The sequence below is a fragment of the Oncorhynchus gorbuscha genome, linkage group LG21 (assembly GCF_021184085.1).
Source record: "Oncorhynchus gorbuscha isolate QuinsamMale2020 ecotype Even-year linkage group LG21, OgorEven_v1.0, whole genome shotgun sequence".
In the NCBI taxonomy this organism is placed as follows: Eukaryota; Metazoa; Chordata; class Actinopteri; order Salmoniformes; family Salmonidae; genus Oncorhynchus; species Oncorhynchus gorbuscha.
In genome coordinates this window covers 8,108,240-8,129,523 of record NC_060193.1, presented here as the reverse complement: position 1 = coordinate 8,129,523, position 21,284 = coordinate 8,108,240, and the positions used below count along the sequence as shown (strand labels likewise).

The window sequence follows — 21,284 nt, the reverse complement described above, 5'->3', positions numbered from 1 at the left end:
ATCCAGGTTTTGTCAACCTACTGCGGAAGTTCTCCTAACCTGCTACGAAAATGCAAAATCTGAATTTTATTTGGAAAAATGTGCATCCTTTGGAGCCGTAATGCCAAGAGGTGGACGTTAGTCCCGCTTCAGAAGCACCATTCGTATACATGCCAAGTAAAGGACCCGTTCACTGGCGCTTCAAAACTGTCAACAGAAAAGGTTTTTGTGTCTTGTTGGCATTTTAAAAAGCCGTAGTGTCCCCTTAGACAAACAAACTTCATTATCCGACTGTAGCGGTAGTACTGTGACCGTGGTAGATATAACTACATTATCCGACTGTAGCGGTAGGCCTGTATGACTGGTAGATATAACTACATTATTCGACTGTAGCGGTAGGCCTGTATGAATGGTAGATATAACTACATTATCCGACTGTAGCGGTAGGCCTGTATGACCGTGGTAGATATAACTACATTATCCGACTGTAGCGGTAGGCCTGTATGACTGGTAGATATAACTACATTATCCGACTGTAGCGGTAGGCCTGTATGACCGTGGTAGATATAACTACATTATCCGACTGTAGCGGTAGGCCTGTATGACTCTGGTAGATATAACTAATAAACTGTCCCTTACCCCATCTGTTTTTTAAATATTCTTTAGGTGTTTCCAGGTCTCCCTCGATACTGATAGGCCACTGCTGGAGTTGCACATATTTCATATATACCAACTATCACATATTATGTAGACTTGTGTTGTCCAAAATACACTACACAGTGTGTGTCTGTGTGCAGTTATGTTGGGTTGTTTCCTGGAGACCCCTTAGCAACGCAGGGTACAGAACGCACAAAACAGAAGAAAACTGTTGACAAAATAATAGAAATAAGACTCAATTAATTAGTTGTTCTTATTGTTTAGTTGTAATGTTTGTATCGTTTTGTACCTACTGAACGCAGCCCAGGCTTTGTGTGTGTGTGTGTGTGTGTGTGTGTGTGTGTGTGTGTGTGTGTGTGTGTGTGTGTGTGTGTGTGTGTGTGTGTGTGTGTGTGTGTGTGTGTGTGTGTGTGTGTGTGTGTGTGTGTGTGTGTGTGTGTGTGTGTGTGTGTGTGTGTGTGTGTGTGTGTGTGTGTGTGTGTGTGTGTGTGTGTGCGATCCAAATGTTTATATACAAGTTCACTACTCTAATCCAATCATCCATCTCCTCCTCTCCATCTTCACCTCTCTCCGTCTCCTAACAGCACTCCCCACCAGAGACCACCTGGCGCGTCCCCCTCAGCCCACAACATCAGCAGCTCCGCGGTGACGGACCGGACCAACTTCTCCCGGGGGGTGGCCATTCGCAGCACCTTCCACGCAGGTAATATTACATGTTATTATACTTCCCCACACGTTGTTCCAGCTCCGCGGTGATCAGGTTGAAGCTACTGAAGCACACCTGTGATTCTCTGGTACTCTGGTTCTCTGTGGTTCTCTGGTACTCTGGTTCTGTGGTTCTCTGGTACTCTGTGGTTCTCTGGTACTCTGTGGTTCTCTGGTACTCTGTGGTACTCTGGTACTCTGTGGTACTCTGGTACTCTGTGGTACTCTGTGGTTCTCTGGTACTCTGTGGTTCTCTGGTACTCTGTGGTTCTCTGGTACTCTGTGGTTCTCTGGTACTCTGTGGTTCTCTGGTACTCTGTGGTACTCTGGTTATCTGTGGTTCACTGGTACTCTGTGGTTCTCTGGTACTCTGTGGTTCTCTGGTTCTGTGGTTCTCTGGTTCTCTGGTACTCTGTGGTTCTCTGGTTCTGTGGTTCTCTGGTTCTCTGGTACTCTGTGGTTCTCTGGTTCTGTGGTTCTCTGGTACTCTGGTACTCTGTGGTTCTCTGGTACTCTGTGGTTCTCTGGTTCTCTGGTACTCTGTGGTTCTCTGGTTCTGTGGTTCTCTGGTACTCTGGTACTCTGTGGTTCTCTGGTACTCTGTGGTTCTCTGGTACTCTGTGGTTCTCTGGTACTCTGGTACTCTGTGGTTCTCTGGTACTCTGGTACTCTGTGGTTCTCTGGTACTCTGTGGTTCTCTGGTACTCTGGTACTCTGTGGTTCTCTGGTACTCTGTGGTTCTCTGGTACTCTGTGGTTCTCTGGTACTCTGGTACTCTGTGGTTCTCTGGTACTCTGTGGTTCTCTGGTACTCTGTGGTTCTCTGGTACTCTGTGGTTCTCTGGTACTCTGTGGTTCTCTGGTTCTCTGGTACTCTGTGGTTCTCTGGTTCTCTGGTACTCTGTGGTTCTCTGGTACTCTGTGGTTCTCTGGTTCTCTGGTACTCTGTGGTTCTCTGGTTCTCTGGTACTCTGTGGTTCTCTGGTACTCTGTGGTTCTCTGGTTCTCTGGTACTCTGTGGTTCTCTGGTACTCTGTGGTTCTCTGGTTCTCTGGTACTCTGTGGTTCTCTGGTTCTCTGGTACTCTGTGGTTCTCTGGTTCTCTGGTACTCTGTGGTTCTCTGGTACTCTGTGGTTCTCTGGTTCTCTGGTACTCTGTGGTTCTCTGGTACTCTGTGGTTCTCTGGTACTCTGTGGTTCTCTGGTTCTCTGGTACTCTGTTCTCTGGTTCTCTGGTACTCTGTGGTTCTCATTTGGTTCTCTGGTACTCTGTGGTTCTCTGGTACTCTGTGGTTCTCTGGTTCTCTGGTACTCTGTGGTTCTCTTCTCTGGTACTCTGTGGTTCTCTGGTACTCTGTGGTTATCTGTGGTACTCTGTGGTTCTCTGGTACTCTGTGGTTCTCTGGTTCTCTGGTACTCTGTGGTTCTCTGGTTCTCTGGTACTCTGTGGTTCTCTGGTACTCTGTGGTTCTCTGGTACTCTGTGGTTTCTCTGGTTCTCTGGTACTCTGTGGTTCTCTGTTTCTCTGTTCTCTGGTACTCTGTTATTTATCCGTTCTCTGGTACTCTGTGGTTTACATTTACATTTAAGTCATTTAGCAGACGACTCTTATTCAGGGGGATGAATGAGCCAATTTAAACTGGGGATTATTAGGTGACCGTGATGGTTCTCTGGTACTCTGTCCCATGGGTTCTCTGGTACTCTGTGGTTCTCTGGTACTCTCTGGTTCTCTGGTACTCTCTGGTTCTCTGGTACTCTGTTCTCTGGTTCTCTGGTACTCTGTGGTTATCTGGTTGGTACTCTGTGGTTCTCTGGTACTCTGTGGTTCTCTGGTTCTCTGGTACTCTGTGGTTCTCTGGTTCTCTGGTACTCTGTGGTTCTCTGGTACTCTGTGGTTCTCTGGTACTCTGTGGTTCTCTGGTACTCTGGTTCTCTGGTACTCTGTGGTTATCTGTGGTACTCTGGTTATCTGTGGTTCTCTGGTTATCTGTGGTACTCTGGTTATCTGTGGTACTCTGGTTCTCTGGTACTCTGTGTTTTTATACTCTTGTGTTATTTTGTTTCTCAGGTACTCTTGTGTTTCTTGTTCTCTTGTGTTTCTCTGATACACGTGTGTTTCTCTGGTACTCTTGTGTTTCTTGATACGACCTCTGGTACTTGTCTCTGATACTCTCTGGTACTTGTGTTTCAATTGTACTGGTTCTTAGGTTGGTTTGTGATGGTACTCTCTCTGGTACTCTTGGTTTCTCTGATTCTGGTACTCTTGGTTTCTCTGTACTCTTGTGTTTCTCTGATACTCTCTGGTACTCTTGTGTTTCTCTGGTACTCTTGTGTTTCTCTGATACTCTCTCTGGTACTCTTGTGTTCTGATACTCTCTCTGGTACTCTTGTGTTTCTCTGGTACTCTTGTGTTTCTCTGATACTCTTGTGTTTCTCTGATACTCTCTCTGGTACTCTTGTGTTTCTCTGGTACTCTGTGTTTCTCTGATACTCTCTCTGGTACTCTTGTGTTTCTCTGATACTCTTGTGTTTCTCTGATACTCTCTCTGGTACTCTGTCGTTCTGATACTCTCTCTGGTACTCTTGTGTTTCTCTGGTACTCTTGTGTTTCTCTGATACTCTCTCTGGTACTCTTCTCTGTACTCTTCTGGTACTCTGTCGTTCTCTGGTTCTCTGGTACTCTTGTGTTTCTCTGATACTCTCTCTGGTACTCTTGTGTTTCTCTGATACTCTTGTGTTTCTCTGGTACTCTCTCTGGTACTCTTGTGTTTCTCTGATACTCTCTCTGGTACTCTGTCGTTTCTGATACTCTTGTGTTTCTCTGATACTCTCTCTGGTACTCTTGTGTTTCTCTGGTACTCTTGTGTTTCTCTGATACTTCTCTGTTCTCTGTCTCTCTTGTTTCTCTGGTACTCTTGTGTTAATCTGATACTCTCTCTGGTTCTCTGGTACTCTTGTGTTTCTCTGATACTCTCTCTGGTACTCTTGTGTTATCTCTGGTTCTCTTGTGTTTCTCTGATACTCTCTCTGGTACTCTTGTGTTTCTCTGATACTCTTGTGTTTCTCTGGTACTCTTGTGTTTCTCTGGTACTCTTGTGTTTCTCTGGTACTCTTGTGTTTCTCTGATACTCTTGTGTTTCTCTGGTTCTCTTGTGTTTCTCTGATACTCTCTCTGGTACTCTTGTACTCTGTTTCTCTGATACTCTGTACTCTTGTTCTCTCTGGTTCTCTGATACTCTCTCTGGTACTCTTGTACTCTCTCTGGTACTCTTGTGTTTCTCTGATTCTCTTGGTTTCTCTGATACTCTTTGGTACTCTTGTGGTTCTCTGGTACTCTTGTGTTTCTCTGGTACTCTTGTGTTTCTCTGGTCTCTTGTGTTTCTCTGTTCTCTGGTACTCTCTCTGGTTCTCTGATACTCTCTCTCTGGTACTCTTCTGTTCGTTCTGATACTCTCTCTGGTACTCTGTGATACTCTCTCTGTTCTCTGGTACTCTTGTGTTTCTCTGGTACTCTCATACTCTCTGGTTCTCTGTGTTTCTCTTCTCTGGTGTGTTTTTGATACTCTCTCTGGTACTCTGGTTCTCTTACTCTGGTTCTCTGATACTCTTCTGGTTCTCTGATACTCTCTGTGGTACTCTGATACTCTCTCTGGTACTCTGTCGTTCTGATACTCTCTCTGGTACTCTGGTTCTCTGATACTCTCTCTGGTTCTCTGATACTCTCTCTGGTTCTCTGATACTCTCTCTGGTACTCTGGTTCTCTGATACTCTCTTTGGTACTCTGTGGTTCTCTGGTTCTCTGTGTCTGATACTTCTCTGTGGCATCTGGTACTCTGTGGTTCTCACTCATCTGGTTCTCTGTGCTTCTCTGGTTCTTTCTGGTTCTCTGGTTCTTTGTGGTTCTCTCTGGTACTCTGTGCTTCTCTGTGGTACTCTGTGCTTCTCTGGTACCCTGTAGTTTTCTGGTACTCTGGTTCTCTTGTTATCTCTGATGGTCTGCATCACACTCATCTGCTGTGCTGCTGGTGTCGCTGTCAGTTTAAATGTTTTTATCTCTAACTGGGATGGTCAGCAGAGAGGGGCCTCTAACTGGGACGGTCAGCAGAGAGGGGCCTCTAACTGGGACGGTCAGCAGAGAGGGGCCTCTAACTGGGACGGTCAGCAGAGAGGGGCCTCTAACTGGGACGGTCAGCAGAGAGGGGCCTCTAACTGGGACGGTCAGCAGAGAGGGGCCTCTAACTGGGACGGCCTCTCGGCAGAGAGGGGCCTCTAACTGGGACGGGCAGAGAGGGGCCTCTAACTGGGACGGTCAGCAGAGAGGGTCGGTCAGAGAGGGGCCTCTAACTGGGACGGTCGGCAGAGAGGGGCCTCTAACTGGGACGGTCAGCAGAGAGGGGCCTCTAACTGGGACGGTCAGCAGGGGCCTCTAACTGGGACGATCAGAGGGGCCTCTAACTGGGACGGTCAGCAGAGAGGGGCCTCTAACTGGGGAGCGAGGGGCCTCTAACTGGGACAGAGAGGGGCCTCTAACTGGGACGATCGGCAGAGAGGGGCCTCTAACTGGGACGGTCAGCAGAGAGGGGCCTCTAACTGGGACGGTCAGCAGAGAGGGGCCTCTAACTGGGACGGTCATCTAACTGGGACGGTCAGCAGAGAGGGGCCTCTAACTGGGACGATCGGCAGAGAGGGGCCTCTAACTGGGACGGTCAGCAGATTGGGGCCTCTAACTGGGACGGTCATCTAACTGGGACGGTCAGCAGAGAGGGGCCTCTAACTGGGACGGTCAGCAGAGAGGGGCCTCTAACTGGGACGGTCAGCAGAGAGGGGCCTCTAACTGGGACGGTCAGCAGAGAGGGGCCTCTAACTGGAACGATCAGCAGAGAGGGGCCTCTAACTGGGACGGTCAGCAGAGAGGGGCCTCTAACTGGGACGGTCAGCAGAGAGGGGCCTCTAACTGGGACGGTCGGCAGAGAGGGGCCTCTAACTGGGACTGTCAGCAGAGAGGGGCCTCTAACTGGGACGGTCAGCAGAGAGGGGCCTCTAACTGGGACGGTCAGCAGAGAGGGGCCTCTAACTGGGATGGTCAGCAGAGAGGGGCCTCTAACTGGGACGGTCATCTAACTGGGACGGTCAGCAGAGAGGGGCCTCTTACTGGGACGGTCAATAGAGAGGGGCCTCTTACTGGGACGGTCAATAGAGAGGGGCCTCTTACTGGGACGGTCAATAGAGAGGGGCCTCTTACTGGGACGGTCAATAGAGAGGGGCTTCTTACTGGGACTGTCAATAGAGAGGGGCCTCTAACTGGGACGATCAGCAGAGAGGGGCCTCTAACTGGGACGGTCAGCAGACAGGGGCCTCTAACTGGGACGGTCAGCAGAGAGGGGCCTCTAACTGGGACGGTCAGCAGAGAGGGGCCTCTAACTGGGACGGTCAGCAGAGAGGTGCCAGAGACCAGCAGGGTTCTCCTTACTGCGGGGCTCCCCCTCCCTCAGCCACTTTTCTAACTTCCCTTCCTCCCTCCCTCCCTCTCACAGGACAGCAGAGAGGTGCCAGAGACCAGCAGGGTTCTCCGGGGGCGCCAGTCTCCCCCTCCCTCAGCCACGGCAACAGCCAGACCAGAAGACCTGGGGCCACCGGTATCTTCTCCAAGTTCACCTCCAAATTCGTACGCAGGTGAGACAAGGTGGAGGAGGGAGGTGGAGCGGAGGACAAAGTTGAGATGAAATGGGGTTGGTGAGTGAGAGAGGAGGGGAGAGAAGGGGAGGGAGGTAGTCTGGGGTTTTGACTGACTGACCAGACAGACTGACTGACCTGACTGACTGACTGGACAGACTGACTGACCAGACTGACTGACCGGACAGACCAGACTGACTGACTGACTGACTGACTGACTGACTGACTGACTGACTGACTGACTGACTGACTGACTGACTGACTGACCAGACTGACTGACTGACCTGACTGACTGACCAGACTGACTGACCAGACTGACTGACTGACTGACCAGACTGACTGACTGACCAGACTGACTGACCGGACAGACTGACTGACCGGACAGACTAACTGACCGACCAGACTGACTGACCGACTGACTGGCTGGACAGACTGATTGACTGACTGGTCTTTAATTCTGAATGACATCACCTCTCCTGTCCTCTACCTACTCAGTGAGTCTCTCTCCTGTCCTCTAACTACCCAGTGAGTCTCTCCTGTCCTCTACCTACCCAGTGAGTCTCTCTCCTGTCCTCTACCTACCCAGTGAGTCCCTCTCCTGTCCTCTACCTACCCAGTGAGTCTCTCTCCTGTCCTCTACCTACCCAGTGAGTCCCTCTCCTGTCCTCTACCTACCCAGTGAGTCTCTCTCCTGTCCTCTACCTACCCAGTGAGTCTCTCCTGTCCTCTACCTACCCAGTGAGTCTCTCCTGTCCTCTACCTACCCAGTGAGTCCCTCTCCTGTCCTCTACCTACCCTGTGAGTCTCTCCTGTCCTCTACCTACCCAGTGAGTCCCTCTCCTGTCCTTTACCTACCCAGTGAGTCTCTCCTGTCCTCTACCTACCCTGTGAGTCTCTCCTGTCCTCTACCTACCCAGTGAGTCTCTCTCCTGTCCTCTACCTACCCAGTGAGTCTCTCTCCTGTCCTCTACCTACCCAGTGAGTCTCTCCTGTCCTCTACCTACCCAGTGAGTCTCTCTCCTGTCCTCTACCTACCCAGTGAGTCTCTCTCCTGTCCTCTACCTACTCAGTGAGTCTCTCTCCTGTCCTCTACCTACTCAGTGAGTCTCTCCTGTCCTCTACCTACCCTGTGAGTCTCTCCTGTCCTCTACCTACCGAGTGAGTCTCTCTCCTGTCCTCTACCTACCCAGTGAGTCTCTCTCCTGTCCTCTACCTACCCAGTGAGTCTCTCTCCTGTCCTCTACCTACCCAGTGAGTCTCTCTCCTGTCCTCTACCTACCCAGTGAGTCTCTCTCCTGTCCTCTACCTACCCAGTGAGTCTCTCTCCTGTCCTCTACCTACCCAGTGAGTCTCTCTCCTGTCCTCTACCTACTCTGTGAGTCTCTCCTGTCCTCTACCTACCCAGTGAGTCCCTCTCCTGTCCTCCACCTACCCAGTGAGTCCCTCTCCTGTCCTCTACCTACCCAGTGAGTCTCTCTCCTGTCCTCTACCTACCCAGTGAGTCTCTCTCCTGTCCTCTACCTACTCTGTGAGTCTCTCCTGTCCTCTACCTACCCTGTCTCTCTCCTGTCCTCTACCTACCCCGTGAGTCCCTCTCCTGTCCTATACCTACCCTGTGAGTCCCTCCTGTATGTATGTGTTCCTGCCACACAACACACAGACACACTTTGCTGTAAGATGTCTCCTCCTCCGTAGCGACAGTAGTCATGGTTACAGCAGAGGTATCACTTTACCACAACTATAAATACCACTGGTGAGGACACCTTGACACACACACTGCACATACTCTCTCGCTCTGCCTCTCACTCTCTCTCGCTCTGCCTCTCACTCTCTCTCGCTCTGCCTCTCACTCTCTCTCGCTCTGCCTCTCACTCTCTCTCGCTCTGCCTCTCACTCTCTCTCGCTCTGCCTCTCACTCTCTCTCGCTCTGCCTCTCACTCTCTCTCGCTCTGCCTCTCACTCTCTCTCGCTCTGCCTCTCACTCTCTCTCGCTCTGCCTCTCACTCTCTCTTGCTCTGCCTCTCTCTCGCTATGCCTCTCTTGTAATGTCTCTCTCGTAATGCCGCTCTCGCTATGCCTCTCTCGCTATGCCTCTCTCTCTATGCCTCTCTCGCTATGCCTCTCTCGTAATGCCTCTCTCGCTATGCCTCTCTCGTAATGCCTCTCTCGCTATGCCTCTCTCGTAATGCCTCTCTCGCTATGCCTCTCTCGCTATGCCTCTCTCGCTATGACTCTCTCTCGCTATGCCTCTCTCTCGCTATGCCTCTCTCGCTATGCCTCTCTCTCGCTATGCCTCTCTCTCGCTATGCCTCTCTCTCGCTATGCCTCTCTCGTAATGCCTCTCTCGCTATGCCTCTCTCGCTATGCCTCTCTCGCTCGCTCTGCCTCTCTCGCTCGCTCTGCCTCTCTCGCTCGCTCTGCCTCTCTCTCGTTCACTCTGCCTCTCTCTCTCACTCTGCCTCTTTCTCTCACTCTGCCTCTCTCTCTCTTGTTCTGCCTCTCTCTCTCACTCTGCCTCTCTCTCTCACTCTCTGACTCTACCTCGCTCTCTCTCTCGCTCTGCCTCACTCTGCCTCTCTCTCGTTCTGCCTCTCTCTCTCGCTCTGCCTCACTTTGCCTCTCTCTCGTTCTGCCTCTCTCTCTCTCTCGTTCTGCCTCTCTCTCTCTCTCGCTCTGCCTCTCTCTCTCTCATACACAGCTGTCTCACACAGTGCTCTCTTTCCCTCTCATATTTGCTCACAGAGACTTAGCGGCCTCTGTTTCTTTCACACACACACACACACACACACACAGACACGCACACATACACACAGACACGCACACAGACACGCACACATACACACAGACACGCACACAGACACACACACATACGCACGCACACACACACACGCACACATACGCACACATACACACAGACACGCACACAGACACGCACGCACGCACACATACATTTACATTACATTTAAGTCATTTAGCAGACGCTCTTATCCAGAGCGACTTACAAATTGGTGCATTCACCTTATGACATCCAGTGGAACAGTCACTTTACAATAGTGCATCGAAATCTTAAAGGGGGGGGGGGGTGAGAGGGATTACACACAGACACACACACACAGATACACACAGACACACACACAGATACACACAGACACACACACATATACACACAGACACACACACAGATACACACAGACAGACACACACACAGACACACACACACACGTTGAGGTACGGCCTATATGAATTGCAGCTTCTTTTGAAGCACATGTTGAGCCCCAGAAACGAACATGTACCACTGTAAATACCTTGGTTTATTATCGAAGAAGAATACCTGTGTGGAACATTAGGCTTCTACATTATGCAAAGGCACGATTGACACATTTACAGTGAAAATTGTACACTGTCTCTTTAAAAAACAAACGTCAGGTTTGTGATGATGTCATGCCAGAGATCTGTCATTCATTCATTCATTGCTATGATCATTGAGCTCCTGAAGGAGCTACATTTATATCTGTGGATATACTGTTGTTATAGTTACCATCTAGCCAATGAGGTAACGTGACCGAACAAAGTCTAAATAAATGGTTGTCGACGTGTGAGTCGTTTTAGAACGGCCCACGACCGGGTCTATGAGTATAACATGCGATCCGCTCGAGGAAGATTAAAATGGTGCGTTGGTAATATGGGTCAGACCTAGTGTTGGTCCAGGGTAGTGTTGGTCTGGGTAGTGTTGGTCCAGGGTAGTGTTGGTCCAGGGTAGTGTTGGTCCAGGGTAGTGTTTGTCAGGGTAGTGTTGGTCGGGGTAGTGTTGGTCCAGGGTAGTGTTGGTCGGGGTAGTGTTGGTCCAGGGTAGTGTTGGTCCAGGGTAGTGATGGTCCAGGGTAGTGATGGTCCAGGGTAGTGTTGGTCGGGGTAGTGTTGGTCCAGGGTAGTGTTGGTCGGGGTAGTGTTGGTCCAGGGTAGTGTTGGTCCAGGGTAGTGTTGGTCCAGGGTAGTGTTGGTCCAGGGTAGTGTTGGTCCAGGGTAGTGTTGGTCCAGGGTAGTGTTGGTCGGGGTAGTGTCCAGGGTAGTGTGTGGTCCAGGGTAGTGTTGGTCCAGGGTAGTGTTGGTCGGGGTAGTGTTGGTCCAGGGTAGTGTTGGTCCAGGGTAGTGTTGGTCCAGGGTAGTGTTGGTCGGGGGTAGTGTTGGTCCAGGGTAGTGTTGGTCCAGGGTAGTGTTGGTCCAGGGTAGTGTTGGTCCAGGGTAGTGTTGGTCCAGGGTAGTGTTGGTCCAGGGTAGTGTTGGTCCAGGGTAGTGTTGGTCCAGGGTAGTGTTGGTCGGGGTAGTGTTGGTCCAGGGTAGTGTTGGTCCAGGGTAGTGTTGGTCGGGGTAGTGTTGGTCCAGGGTAGTGTTGGTCCAGGGTAGTGTTGGTCCAGGGTAGTGTTGGTCGGGGGTAGTGTTGGTCGGGGTAGTGTTGGTCGGGGTAGTGTTGGTAATATGGGTCAAATCTAGTGTTGGTCCAGGGTAGTGTTGGTCGGGGTAGTGTTGGTCGCGGTAGTGTTGGTCCAGGGTAGTGTTGGTCCAGGGTAGTGTTGGTCGGGGTAGTGTTGGTCCAGGGTAGTGTTGGTCCAGGGTAGTGTTGGTCGGGGTAGTGTTGGTCGGGGTATTGTTGGTCCAGGGTAGTGTTGGTCCAGGGTAGTGATGGCCCAGGGTAGTGTTGGTCGGGGGTAGTGTTGGTCCAGGGTAGTGTTGGTCCGGGGTAGTGTTGGTAATATGGGTCAAATCTAGTGTTGGTCCAGGGTAGTGTTGGTCCAGGATAGTGTTGGTCGGGGTAGTGTTGGTCCAGGGTAGTGTTGGTCGGGGTAGTGTTGGTCGGGGTAGTGTTGGTCCGGGGTAGTGTTGGTCCGGGGTAGTGTTGGTCGGGGTAGTGTTGGTCCAGGGTAGTGTTGGTCGGGGTAGTGTTGGTCCGGGGTAGTGTTGGTCGGGGGTAGTGTTGGTCCGGGGTAGTGTTGGTCCGGGGTAGTGTTGGTCCGGGGTAGTGTTGGTCCAGGGTAGTGTTGGTCCAGGGTAGTGTTGGTCCAGGGTAGTGTTGGTCGGGGTAGTGTTGGTCGGGGTAGTGTTGGTCCAGGGTAGTGTTGGTCCAGGGTAGTGTTGGTCCAGGGTAGTGTTGGTCCAGGGTAGTGTTGGTCCGGGTAGTGTTGGTCCAGGGTAGTGTTGGTCCAGGGTAGTGTTGGTCGGGGTAGTGTTGGTCGGGGTAGTGTTGGTCCAGGGTAGTGTTGGTCCAGGGTAGTGTTGGTCCAGGGTAGTGTTGGTCCAGGGTAGTGTTGGTCCAGGGTAGTGTTGGTCCAGGGTAGTGTTGGTCCAGGGTAGTGTTGGTCGGGGTAGTGTTGGTCCAGGGTAGTGTTGGTCCAGGGTAGTGTTGGTCCAGGGTAGTGTTGGTCGGCGGTAGTGTTAGTCGTGGGCGCTCTGAAACTACAGCGAAGCCTTATCATTACAGCAGTTATTATTTGGGCTAATTTTTTCCGTAGTCGCACAATGTTCCCAGAGTACAACTCAAGGTCGCACAGGAAAATATTTAGTTGCATTGGTAGCGCTCTGGAGCCCTGTGTGTTGGCGGAAAGGAGAAGCTCGCGCTCTGGAGCCCGGTGTGTTGGCGGAAAGGAGAAGCTCGCGCTCTGGAGCCCTGTGTGTTGGCGGAAACGAGAAGCTCGCGCTCTGGAGCCCTGTGTGTTGGCGGAATGGAGCTCGCGCTCTGGAGCCCTGTGTGTTGGCTGAAAGGAGAAGCTCGCGCTCTGGAGCCTTGTGTGTTGGCGGAATGGAGAAGCTCGCGTTCTGGAGCCCTGTGTGTTGGCTGAAAGGAGAAGCTCGCGTTCTGGAGCCCTGTGTGTTAGCAGGAAAGGAGAAGCTCGTGTTCTGGAGCCCTGTGTGTTGGCTGAAAGGAGAAGCTCGCGCTCTGGAGCTCTGTGTGTTAGCAGGAAAGGAGAAGCTCGTGTTCTGGAGCCCTGTGTGTTGGCTGAAAGGAGAAGCCTGCGCTCTGGAGCTCTGTGTGTTGGCTGAAAGGAGAAGCTTGCGCTCTGGAGCTCTGTGTGTTGGCAGGAAAGGAGAAGCTCGCGCTCTGGAGCCCTGTGTGTTGCCTGAAAGGAGAAGCTCGCGCTCTGGAGCCCTGTGTGTTGCCTGAAAGGAGAAGCTTGCGCTCTGGAGCCCTGTGTGTTGGCGGAAAGGAGAAGCTTGCGCTCTGGAGCTCTGTGTGTTGGCTGAAAGGAGAAGCTCGCGCTCTGGAGCCCTGTGTGTTTTATTAAGGTTTCAAATAACACACAGACCGTCTACCGGTGTATCGCATGACCTGACCTCACCACCTGTCCTACAGCCAAGTAGGGCGTTTACCCTCCCAAAGTGTCTCATTTTAACATTCGAAACCACCTCACAAACCCATATTTATTTGGTTCAGTCCTGGACCTCTCTCTTGTGTCTCAGAACATTCCATTTGACATTAAAGGGGTTTGTTTGTTTATTAAATTCCCACCCCAAACATCATGGGTGTACCTTTTTTTTAATAGTTGTTTGGATGTTCATTTGGAAATGTTCATTTGCACGTTTGCAAATTTTAAAAGCCATTATAACGAAGTCTTTGCGTCCCAAATGTCTTCCTATTCCCGATATAACGTACTACTTTCAACCCAGAGTAGATTATAGTAGTAGTACACTATGTAGGGGAAACAGTGCCAACCAATGACGTGTGTCAACCCTGGATTGCTGATGTTCTGTCGAGGCCTATGAGAGGCTTTGAAGAAGCATTCCCCCAATACGAATGGAATTCTAGATTATTTCAATAAAATGTTGCTAGGACAATATTACATGTGTTTTAAGTATGTATTTGTTGTCATGGGGACAGTAACATTAGTATAAAAAAAAATGTAAGACTATTTTTTTGCAATTTTCTATTTTTATGTTCACAGGTATTTTAACAGTCTGCATTAAGGTGTCTTTCATATAATAATAATAATATAATATATAATTATATAATATATAATAATATAACTTGGCAAAAACACATGTAGACGTTAATAAATAGCTTCCAATGGAGGGGGACCATGAAGATGGCTGTGTGGTGGCTTCAATGGAGGGGGACCATGAAGATGGCTGTGTGGTGGCTTCAATGGAGGGGAACCATGAAGATGGCTGTGTGGTGGCTTCAATGGAGGGGAACCATGAAGATGGCTGTGTGGTGGCTTCAATGGAGGGGGACCATGAAGATGGCTGTGTAGTGGCTTCAATGGAGGGGGACCATGAAGATGGCTGTGGGGTGGCTTCAATGGAGGGGGACCATGAAGATGGCTGTGTGGTGGCTTCAATGGAGGGGGACCATGAAGATGGCTGTGTGGTGGCTTCAATGGAGGGGGACCATGAAGATGGCTGTGTGGTGGCTTCAATGGAGGGGGACCATGAAGATGGCTGTGTGGTGGCTTCAATGGAGGGGGACCATGAAGATGGCTGTGTGGTGGCTTCAATGGAGGGGGACCATGAAGATGGCTGTGTGGTGGCTTCAATGGAGGGGGACCATGAAGATGGCTGTGTGGTGGCTTCAATGGAGGGGGTCCATGAAGATGGCTGTGTGGTGGCTTCAATGGAGGGGGACCATGAAGATGGCTGTGTGGTGGCTTCAATGGAGGGGGACCATGAAGATGGCTGTGTGGTGGCTTCAATGGAGGGGGACCATGAAGATGGCTGTGTGGTGGCTTCAATGGAGGGGGACCATGAAGATGGCTGTGTGGTGGCTTCAATGGAGACCGTTCAATGTTCTTGAACACAGGAATCTGAATATCCCGCCTATGGAATGCCTCAGTGGCCGGAGACCATGTCTTCATCCGACGCTGCTGAACCCAGCCGTCTGATTGGCTTACACAGAAGGTGTAAGGTTTTGTGTTTTACGGCGCCCCCTGCCAGTCATCCAGGGTTTTACACACATCATTGGTGCCATCCAGTATTAAAGTCCCCCTGAATTCCTCTTCACTCGTCTGATAAACTCATTCAACTGTGATGCAGCATTTTATTGGTGTTGTCAAATAGTTGCATTAAAAATATATATTATTCAAAGTTTATTTTGATATTTTCAAGGGGGTTTTCTATGTAAAATAAATAATGTAAATATTATATTACAGGATTTAGTTGGTTTTTGAATCCTGAATCCCACAGCTATAGTAACAGACTCAGTTAGACAGTTAAATGCTGAATACATTTTGAGTCCCAAATGGCACCCTATTCTCTATATAGTGCACTACTTTAGACCAGGGCCCTATTCTCTATGTAGTGCACTACTTTAGACCAGAGCTGGCACCCTATTCCCTATGTAGTGCACTACTTTAGACCAGGGCTGGCACCCTATTCCCTATATAGTGCACTACTTTAGACCAGAGCTGGCACCCTATTCCCTATATAGTGCACTACTTTACACCAGAGCTGGCACCCTATTCTCTATATAGTGCACTACTTTAGACCAGAGCTGGCACCCTATTCTCTATATAGTGCACTACTTTATACCAGAGCTGGCACCCTATTCCCTATATAGTGCACTATTTTAGACCAGAGCTGGCACCCTATTCCCTATATAGTGCACTACTTTAGACCAGAGCTGGCACCCTATTCCCTATATAGTGCACTACTTTAGACCAGAGCTGGCACCCTATTCCCTATATAGTGCACTACTTTAGACCAGGGCTCAGTAGTGTACTATATAGGGTGCCATTTGGGATGCACACATTGTTCTCTGTTGATAAATCTACTCTTGTGAAACAACTTGTCAGTCAATGTACATATATATATATTTATATATTTATTTTATTTGTGTTTTGTTTTTGTAGAAATCTCTCCTTCAGATTTCTGAGAAGGTAGGCAACTACATCACCCACTATAATAACCCCTTTTTTGGTCTTCATTTGATATTTACAGATTATATATATTTATATAGATGGATATATATATATGGATATTATTTGCATCCCAAATGGCACCCTTTCCCCTATATAGACCAGAGCCCCTGGTCAGAAGTAGTGCATTATGTAAGGAATAATGTTTCATTTGGGAAGCAACCAAAATTCTCCCCCTTGTTTGGTGTTTCGTAACGCTTTTTGTTTTGATTTTCCCTGTGCCTTGACCTCTGACCTTTACCCTCTCGATTCTGTGGCTGGCCTCTTTTTTTTGCCGCTGGTTTTGAGTGAAGTGTTTTGTTGCTCCGGTTACTAACGTTACCCCCCCCCCCCCCAGTAGGGTTGGAAAATCGTATCTAAAATTGTCTGGTTTTCCAGAAATCCCGGTTGGAGGATTTCTAGAATCAGCAGGGGACACAATCTCCAGTGAATCCTCAAACCTGGAATTGGTAAAACCAAGGAATTTTGGAAACCTTTTGCACAAGGAATTTTGGAAACCTTTTGCACAATAAAACCTATCTTTCCCTCCTTCCATCATTCTCTCACCTCATCCTCTCACCTCATCTCTCCATCATCCTCTCACATCATCCCTCTCTCCATCATCATCTCTCTATCCATCATACTCTCACCTCATCCATCATACTCTCAACTCATCTTCTCTCCATCATCCTCTCACCCCATCCCTCTATCCATCATCCTCTCACCTCATCCCTCTCTGTGTGAGCTCACCCTTTGTGTCCGAGAGAGTGAGTGTGTAAATAGAGAGTAGGCGTTGGAGGAATAGAGGGAACACCAGGGATCAGGTTACCCCTACCTCAAAAATAGGAAGTGATGTCACTGGTTTGACGGGATATGATGTCATCTCTTCTGTTAGGGAGGTTGCTCAGCTAGCGCCGGATGTTTTTAGGTACGGAGTGAATCTCAAAGAGTACCCTAGACCCCGTAACAGTACACAACAACTGATCAAACCCCTATGGGTCATATGAGAGACAATCACCTAACCTGACCCTGTACACACCGGCCTTTGATTCACCTCATACCCTGGCCGGTACTGATCACTGATCACTGATCACTTGCGTAAAAGTCAAGAAAGATACCTTTTTAATGAAAAATCACCCAGTAAAATACTACTTGAGTAAAAGTATTTGGTTTTAAATATACCTAAGTATAAAAAGTAAAAGTATAAATCATTTCAAATTCCTTATATTAAGCAAAGCAGATGGCACCGTTTTAAAATGTATTTACAGATAGCCAGGGGCACACTCCAACATGCAGACATTTACAAATGAAGCATGTGTGTTTTAGTGAGTCCTCCAGATCAGAGGCAGTAGGGATGACCAGGGATGTTCTCTGTTTAGTGAGTCCTCCAGATCAGAGGTAGTAGGGACCAGGGATGTTCTCTGTTTAGTGAATCCACCAGATCAGAGGCAGTAGGGATGACCGGGGATGTTCTCTGTTTAGTGAGTCTGCCAGATCAGAGGCAGTAGGGATGACCAGGGATGTTCTCTGTTTAGTGAGTCTGCCAGATCAGAGGCAGTAGGGATGACCAGGGATGTTCTCTGTTTAGTGAGTCTGCCAGATCAGAGGCAGTAGGGATGACCAGGGATGTTCTCTGTTTAGTGAGTCTGCCAGATCAGAGGCAGTAGGGATGACCAGGGATGTTCTCTGTTTAGTGAGTCTGCCAGATCAGAGGCAGTAGGGACCAGGGATGTTCTCTGTTTAGTGAATCCTCCAGATCAGAGGCAGTAGGGACCAGGGATGTTCTCTGTTTAGTGAATCCTCCAGATCAGAGGCAGTAGGGATGAACAGGGATGTTCTCTTGATACGCATGTGAATTTGACCATTTTCCTGTCCTGCTAATAAGTATTCAAAATGGAGTGAGTACTTTTGGATGTCAGGGAAAATGTGTGGAGTAAAAAGTAAATTATTTTCTTCAGGAATGTAGTGAAGTAAAAGTTGTCAAAAATAGAAAAGGTAAAGTACAGATACCCCAAATAACTACTTAAGTAAAAATACTTTAAAGTACTACTTAAGTACTTTACACCACTGTCACTGACAACACCATTGAGTGGTACGATGGGGGGGGGGTTTCCCAGCTTTAGTTAGTAGTAGACCATGGTTCTAAGCAGGACTTTGGGTCGATTTGCAATTTTATTTGAAAATCCAATTAAATCCTTGAATTCACTCATGAAGTGGAGAATGTATGTTTAATTGAATTTGAATTTCAACAATCAAGTTATTGAATTGGAATTGGGACTGTTATGGATTTTTTTAAAAATTGTAATTGTAAAAACATTTAATCTTTTGGAATTTAGTTTCAAATCAATAGTTCTACATTTCCCAGTTAATCGAATTGTTGCACATAGTATCATACATTGACTGCAGAATAAAACAGAACAATCATTAACACTTGTATTTCTATATTTCCAGTATAGCTAAGCTGTCTGAACAGTGACATGATCAGCCTAGAAGCCAGAGGGAATTGAGTTTACATTTGTGGAATTGTTGAGGATAATATTAAATTGGGAATTGAATTCTTTGAATGACCTAATAATGGAATTGAATTCTTTGAATGACCTAATAATGGAATTGAATTCTTTGAATGACCTAATAATGGAATTGAATTCTTTGAATGACCTAATAATGGAATTATCTCTCAATTCAAAGACTGGCCTGGAATTTAATTTACAGGGAGAGAAAATGTCAATATAATTGAAGGTATTAATCCCAACCCTAAAGGAAGTTGTTTTGAGAGAGAGAGATGTTAAGGAGTTTCTTTTTTGCATCACTCCATCTCTGACTACACTACCTTTTATAGTGCAGCACACACACACTTTATCTGTGTGAAATATTTTTTAAATAAATAAACGCACAGTTATCTCTCACACACACGGTTATCGCTCACACAGTTATCTCACACACACACACACTGTTGCAACAACACTTTCACAGAAGACACCTGGGTTTTTCCACGTTGGGTTATGATGTTTACATTTAAATGTCAGTGTGATGACACTTTACACCACCAGGGGGTGTAATTTAGCAGGTTAGGCAGAGTGACTGCTCTCTCTGCTGGTGAAGATTAGAAACAGCAAGCACATGTTTTATTGGAGCAGAGAGTAATGGGCCAGCATTATTATATAGATGTTATATTATATCTATATTATGTCATATTTTTATTTATTTTAATTAACCAGGTGTAGGCCAGGTGAGAACATAGTTCTCATTTACAACTGCGACCTGGCCAAGATAAAGCAATGCGACACAAACAACAATACAGTTACACATGGAACAAACAAACATACAGTCAATAACACAATAGAAAAGTCTATATACAGTATATATACAGTGTGTGCAAATGAGGTAAGATAAGGGAGGTAAGGCAACAAATAGGCCATAGTGGCGAAGTAAATACAACATACCAATTAAACACTGACGTGATAGATGTGGAAGTGGAGATAGTGGGGTTCAAAGGAGCAAATAAAATATGGGGATGAGGTAGCTGTATGGGCTATTTACAGATGGGCTATGTACAGGTGCAATGATCTGTAAGCTGCTCTGATAGCTGATGTTTAAAGTTAGTGAGGGAGATGTGAGTCTCCAGCTTCAGTGATTTTTGCAATTAGTTCCAGTCATTGGCAGCAGAGAACTGGAAGGAAAGGCGGCCAAAGAAGGTATAGGCTTTTTGGGATGACCAGTGAAATATACCTGCTGGAGCGCGTGCTACGGGTGGATGGTGACCAGTGAGCTGAGATAAGGTGGAGCTTTACCTAGCAAAGACTTATAGATGACCTGGAGCCAGTGGGTTTGGCGATGAATATGAAGCGAGGACCAGCCGACTAGAGCATACAGGTCTCAGTGGTGGGTAGTATATGGGGCTGTGGTGACAAAACGGATGGCACTGTGATAAACTGCATCCAGTTTGCTGAGTAGAGTGTTGGAGGCTATTTTATAAATGACATCGTCGAAGTCGAGGATCGGTAGGATGGTCAGTTTTACGAGGGTATGTTTGGCAGCGTGAGTGAAGGAGGCTTTGTTGTGAAATAGGAAGCCAATTATAGATTTGATTTTGGATTGGAGATGCTTAATGTGAGTCTGGAAGGAGAGTTTACAGTCTAACCAGACACCTAGGTATTTGTAATTGTCCACACATTCTAAGTCTGAACCATCCAGAGTAGTGATGCTGGACGGGCGGGCAGGTGCGGGCAGCGATCGGTTTAAGAACATGCATTTAGTTTTACTTGCAGTTGGAGGCCACGGAAGGAGTGTTGTATGGCATTGAAGCTCGTTTGGAGGTTAGTTAACGCAGTGTCCAAAGAAGGGCCAGAAGTATACAGCATGGTGTCGTCTGCGTAGAGGTGGATCAGAGAATCACCAGCAGCAAGAGCGACATCATTGATGTATACAGAGAAAAGAGTCGGCCTGAGAATTTGAACCCTGTGGCACCCCCATAGAGACTGCCAGGGGTCCGGACAACAGGCCCTCCGATTTGACACACTGAACTCTATCGGAGAAGTAGTTGGTGAACCAGGCGAGGCAATCATTTGAGAAACCAAGGCTGTCGAGTCTGCCGATGAGGATGTGGTGATTGACAGAGTCGAAAGCCTTGGCCACGTCGATGAATACGGCTGCACAGTAATGTCTCTTATCGATGGCGGTTATAATGTCGTTTAGTACCTTGAGCGTGGCTGAGGTGCACCCATGACCAGCTCGGAAACCAGATTGCATAGCGGAGATGGTACTGTGGGATTCGAAATGGTCGGCGATCTGTTTGTTGGCTTTCGAAGACCTTAGAAAGGCAGGGCAGGATGGATATAGGTCTGTAGCAGTTTGGGTCTAGAGTGTCTCCCCCTTTGAAGTGGGGGATGACTGTGGCAGCTTTCCAATATTTACATTATGTCATTGTCTATATATCATCTCTATTATATCTATTATAGTATATTGTTATTATATTATAGCATTATCTATACATTATGTCATTGTCTATATATCATCTCTATTATATCTATTATAGTATATCGTTATTATATTATATCATTATCTATACATTATGTCATTATATATATATCATCTCTATTATATCTATTATAGTATATCATTATTATATTATATTATATCATTATCTATACATTATGTCATTATATATATATATCACTCCATTATATCTATTATAGTATATCATTATTATATTATATCATTATCTATACATTATGTCATTATATATATATATCACTCCATTATATCTATTATAGTATATCATTATTATATTATATCATTATCTATACATTATGTCATTATATATATATCACTCCATTATATCTATTATAGTATATCATTATTATATTATATCATTATCTATACATTATGT

The 21,284-nt window shown here is 47.5% G+C and overlaps 1 protein-coding gene across 9 annotated transcripts in view; it reads left to right on the top strand.

The window, feature by feature from the left end:
- The window catches only part of mark2b (MAP/microtubule affinity-regulating kinase 2b), a 102,030-nt gene that overhangs the window by 67,472 nt on the left and 13,274 nt on the right, over positions 1 to 21,284 (top strand). For 6 of the 9 annotated variants that reach the window (XM_046318792.1, XM_046318790.1, XM_046318787.1 and 3 more), the window contains 3 exons: positions 1,221 to 1,339; positions 6,875 to 7,013; positions 15,851 to 15,877. In XM_046318792.1, the coding sequence (XP_046174748.1) occupies positions 1,221 to 1,339; positions 6,875 to 7,013; positions 15,851 to 15,877 (285 nt within the window). The remainder of the gene's footprint in view (positions 1 to 1,220; positions 1,340 to 6,874; positions 7,014 to 15,850; positions 15,878 to 21,284) is intronic. The other 3 variants (XM_046318791.1, XM_046318788.1, XM_046318789.1) reach the window with 1 other exon arrangement.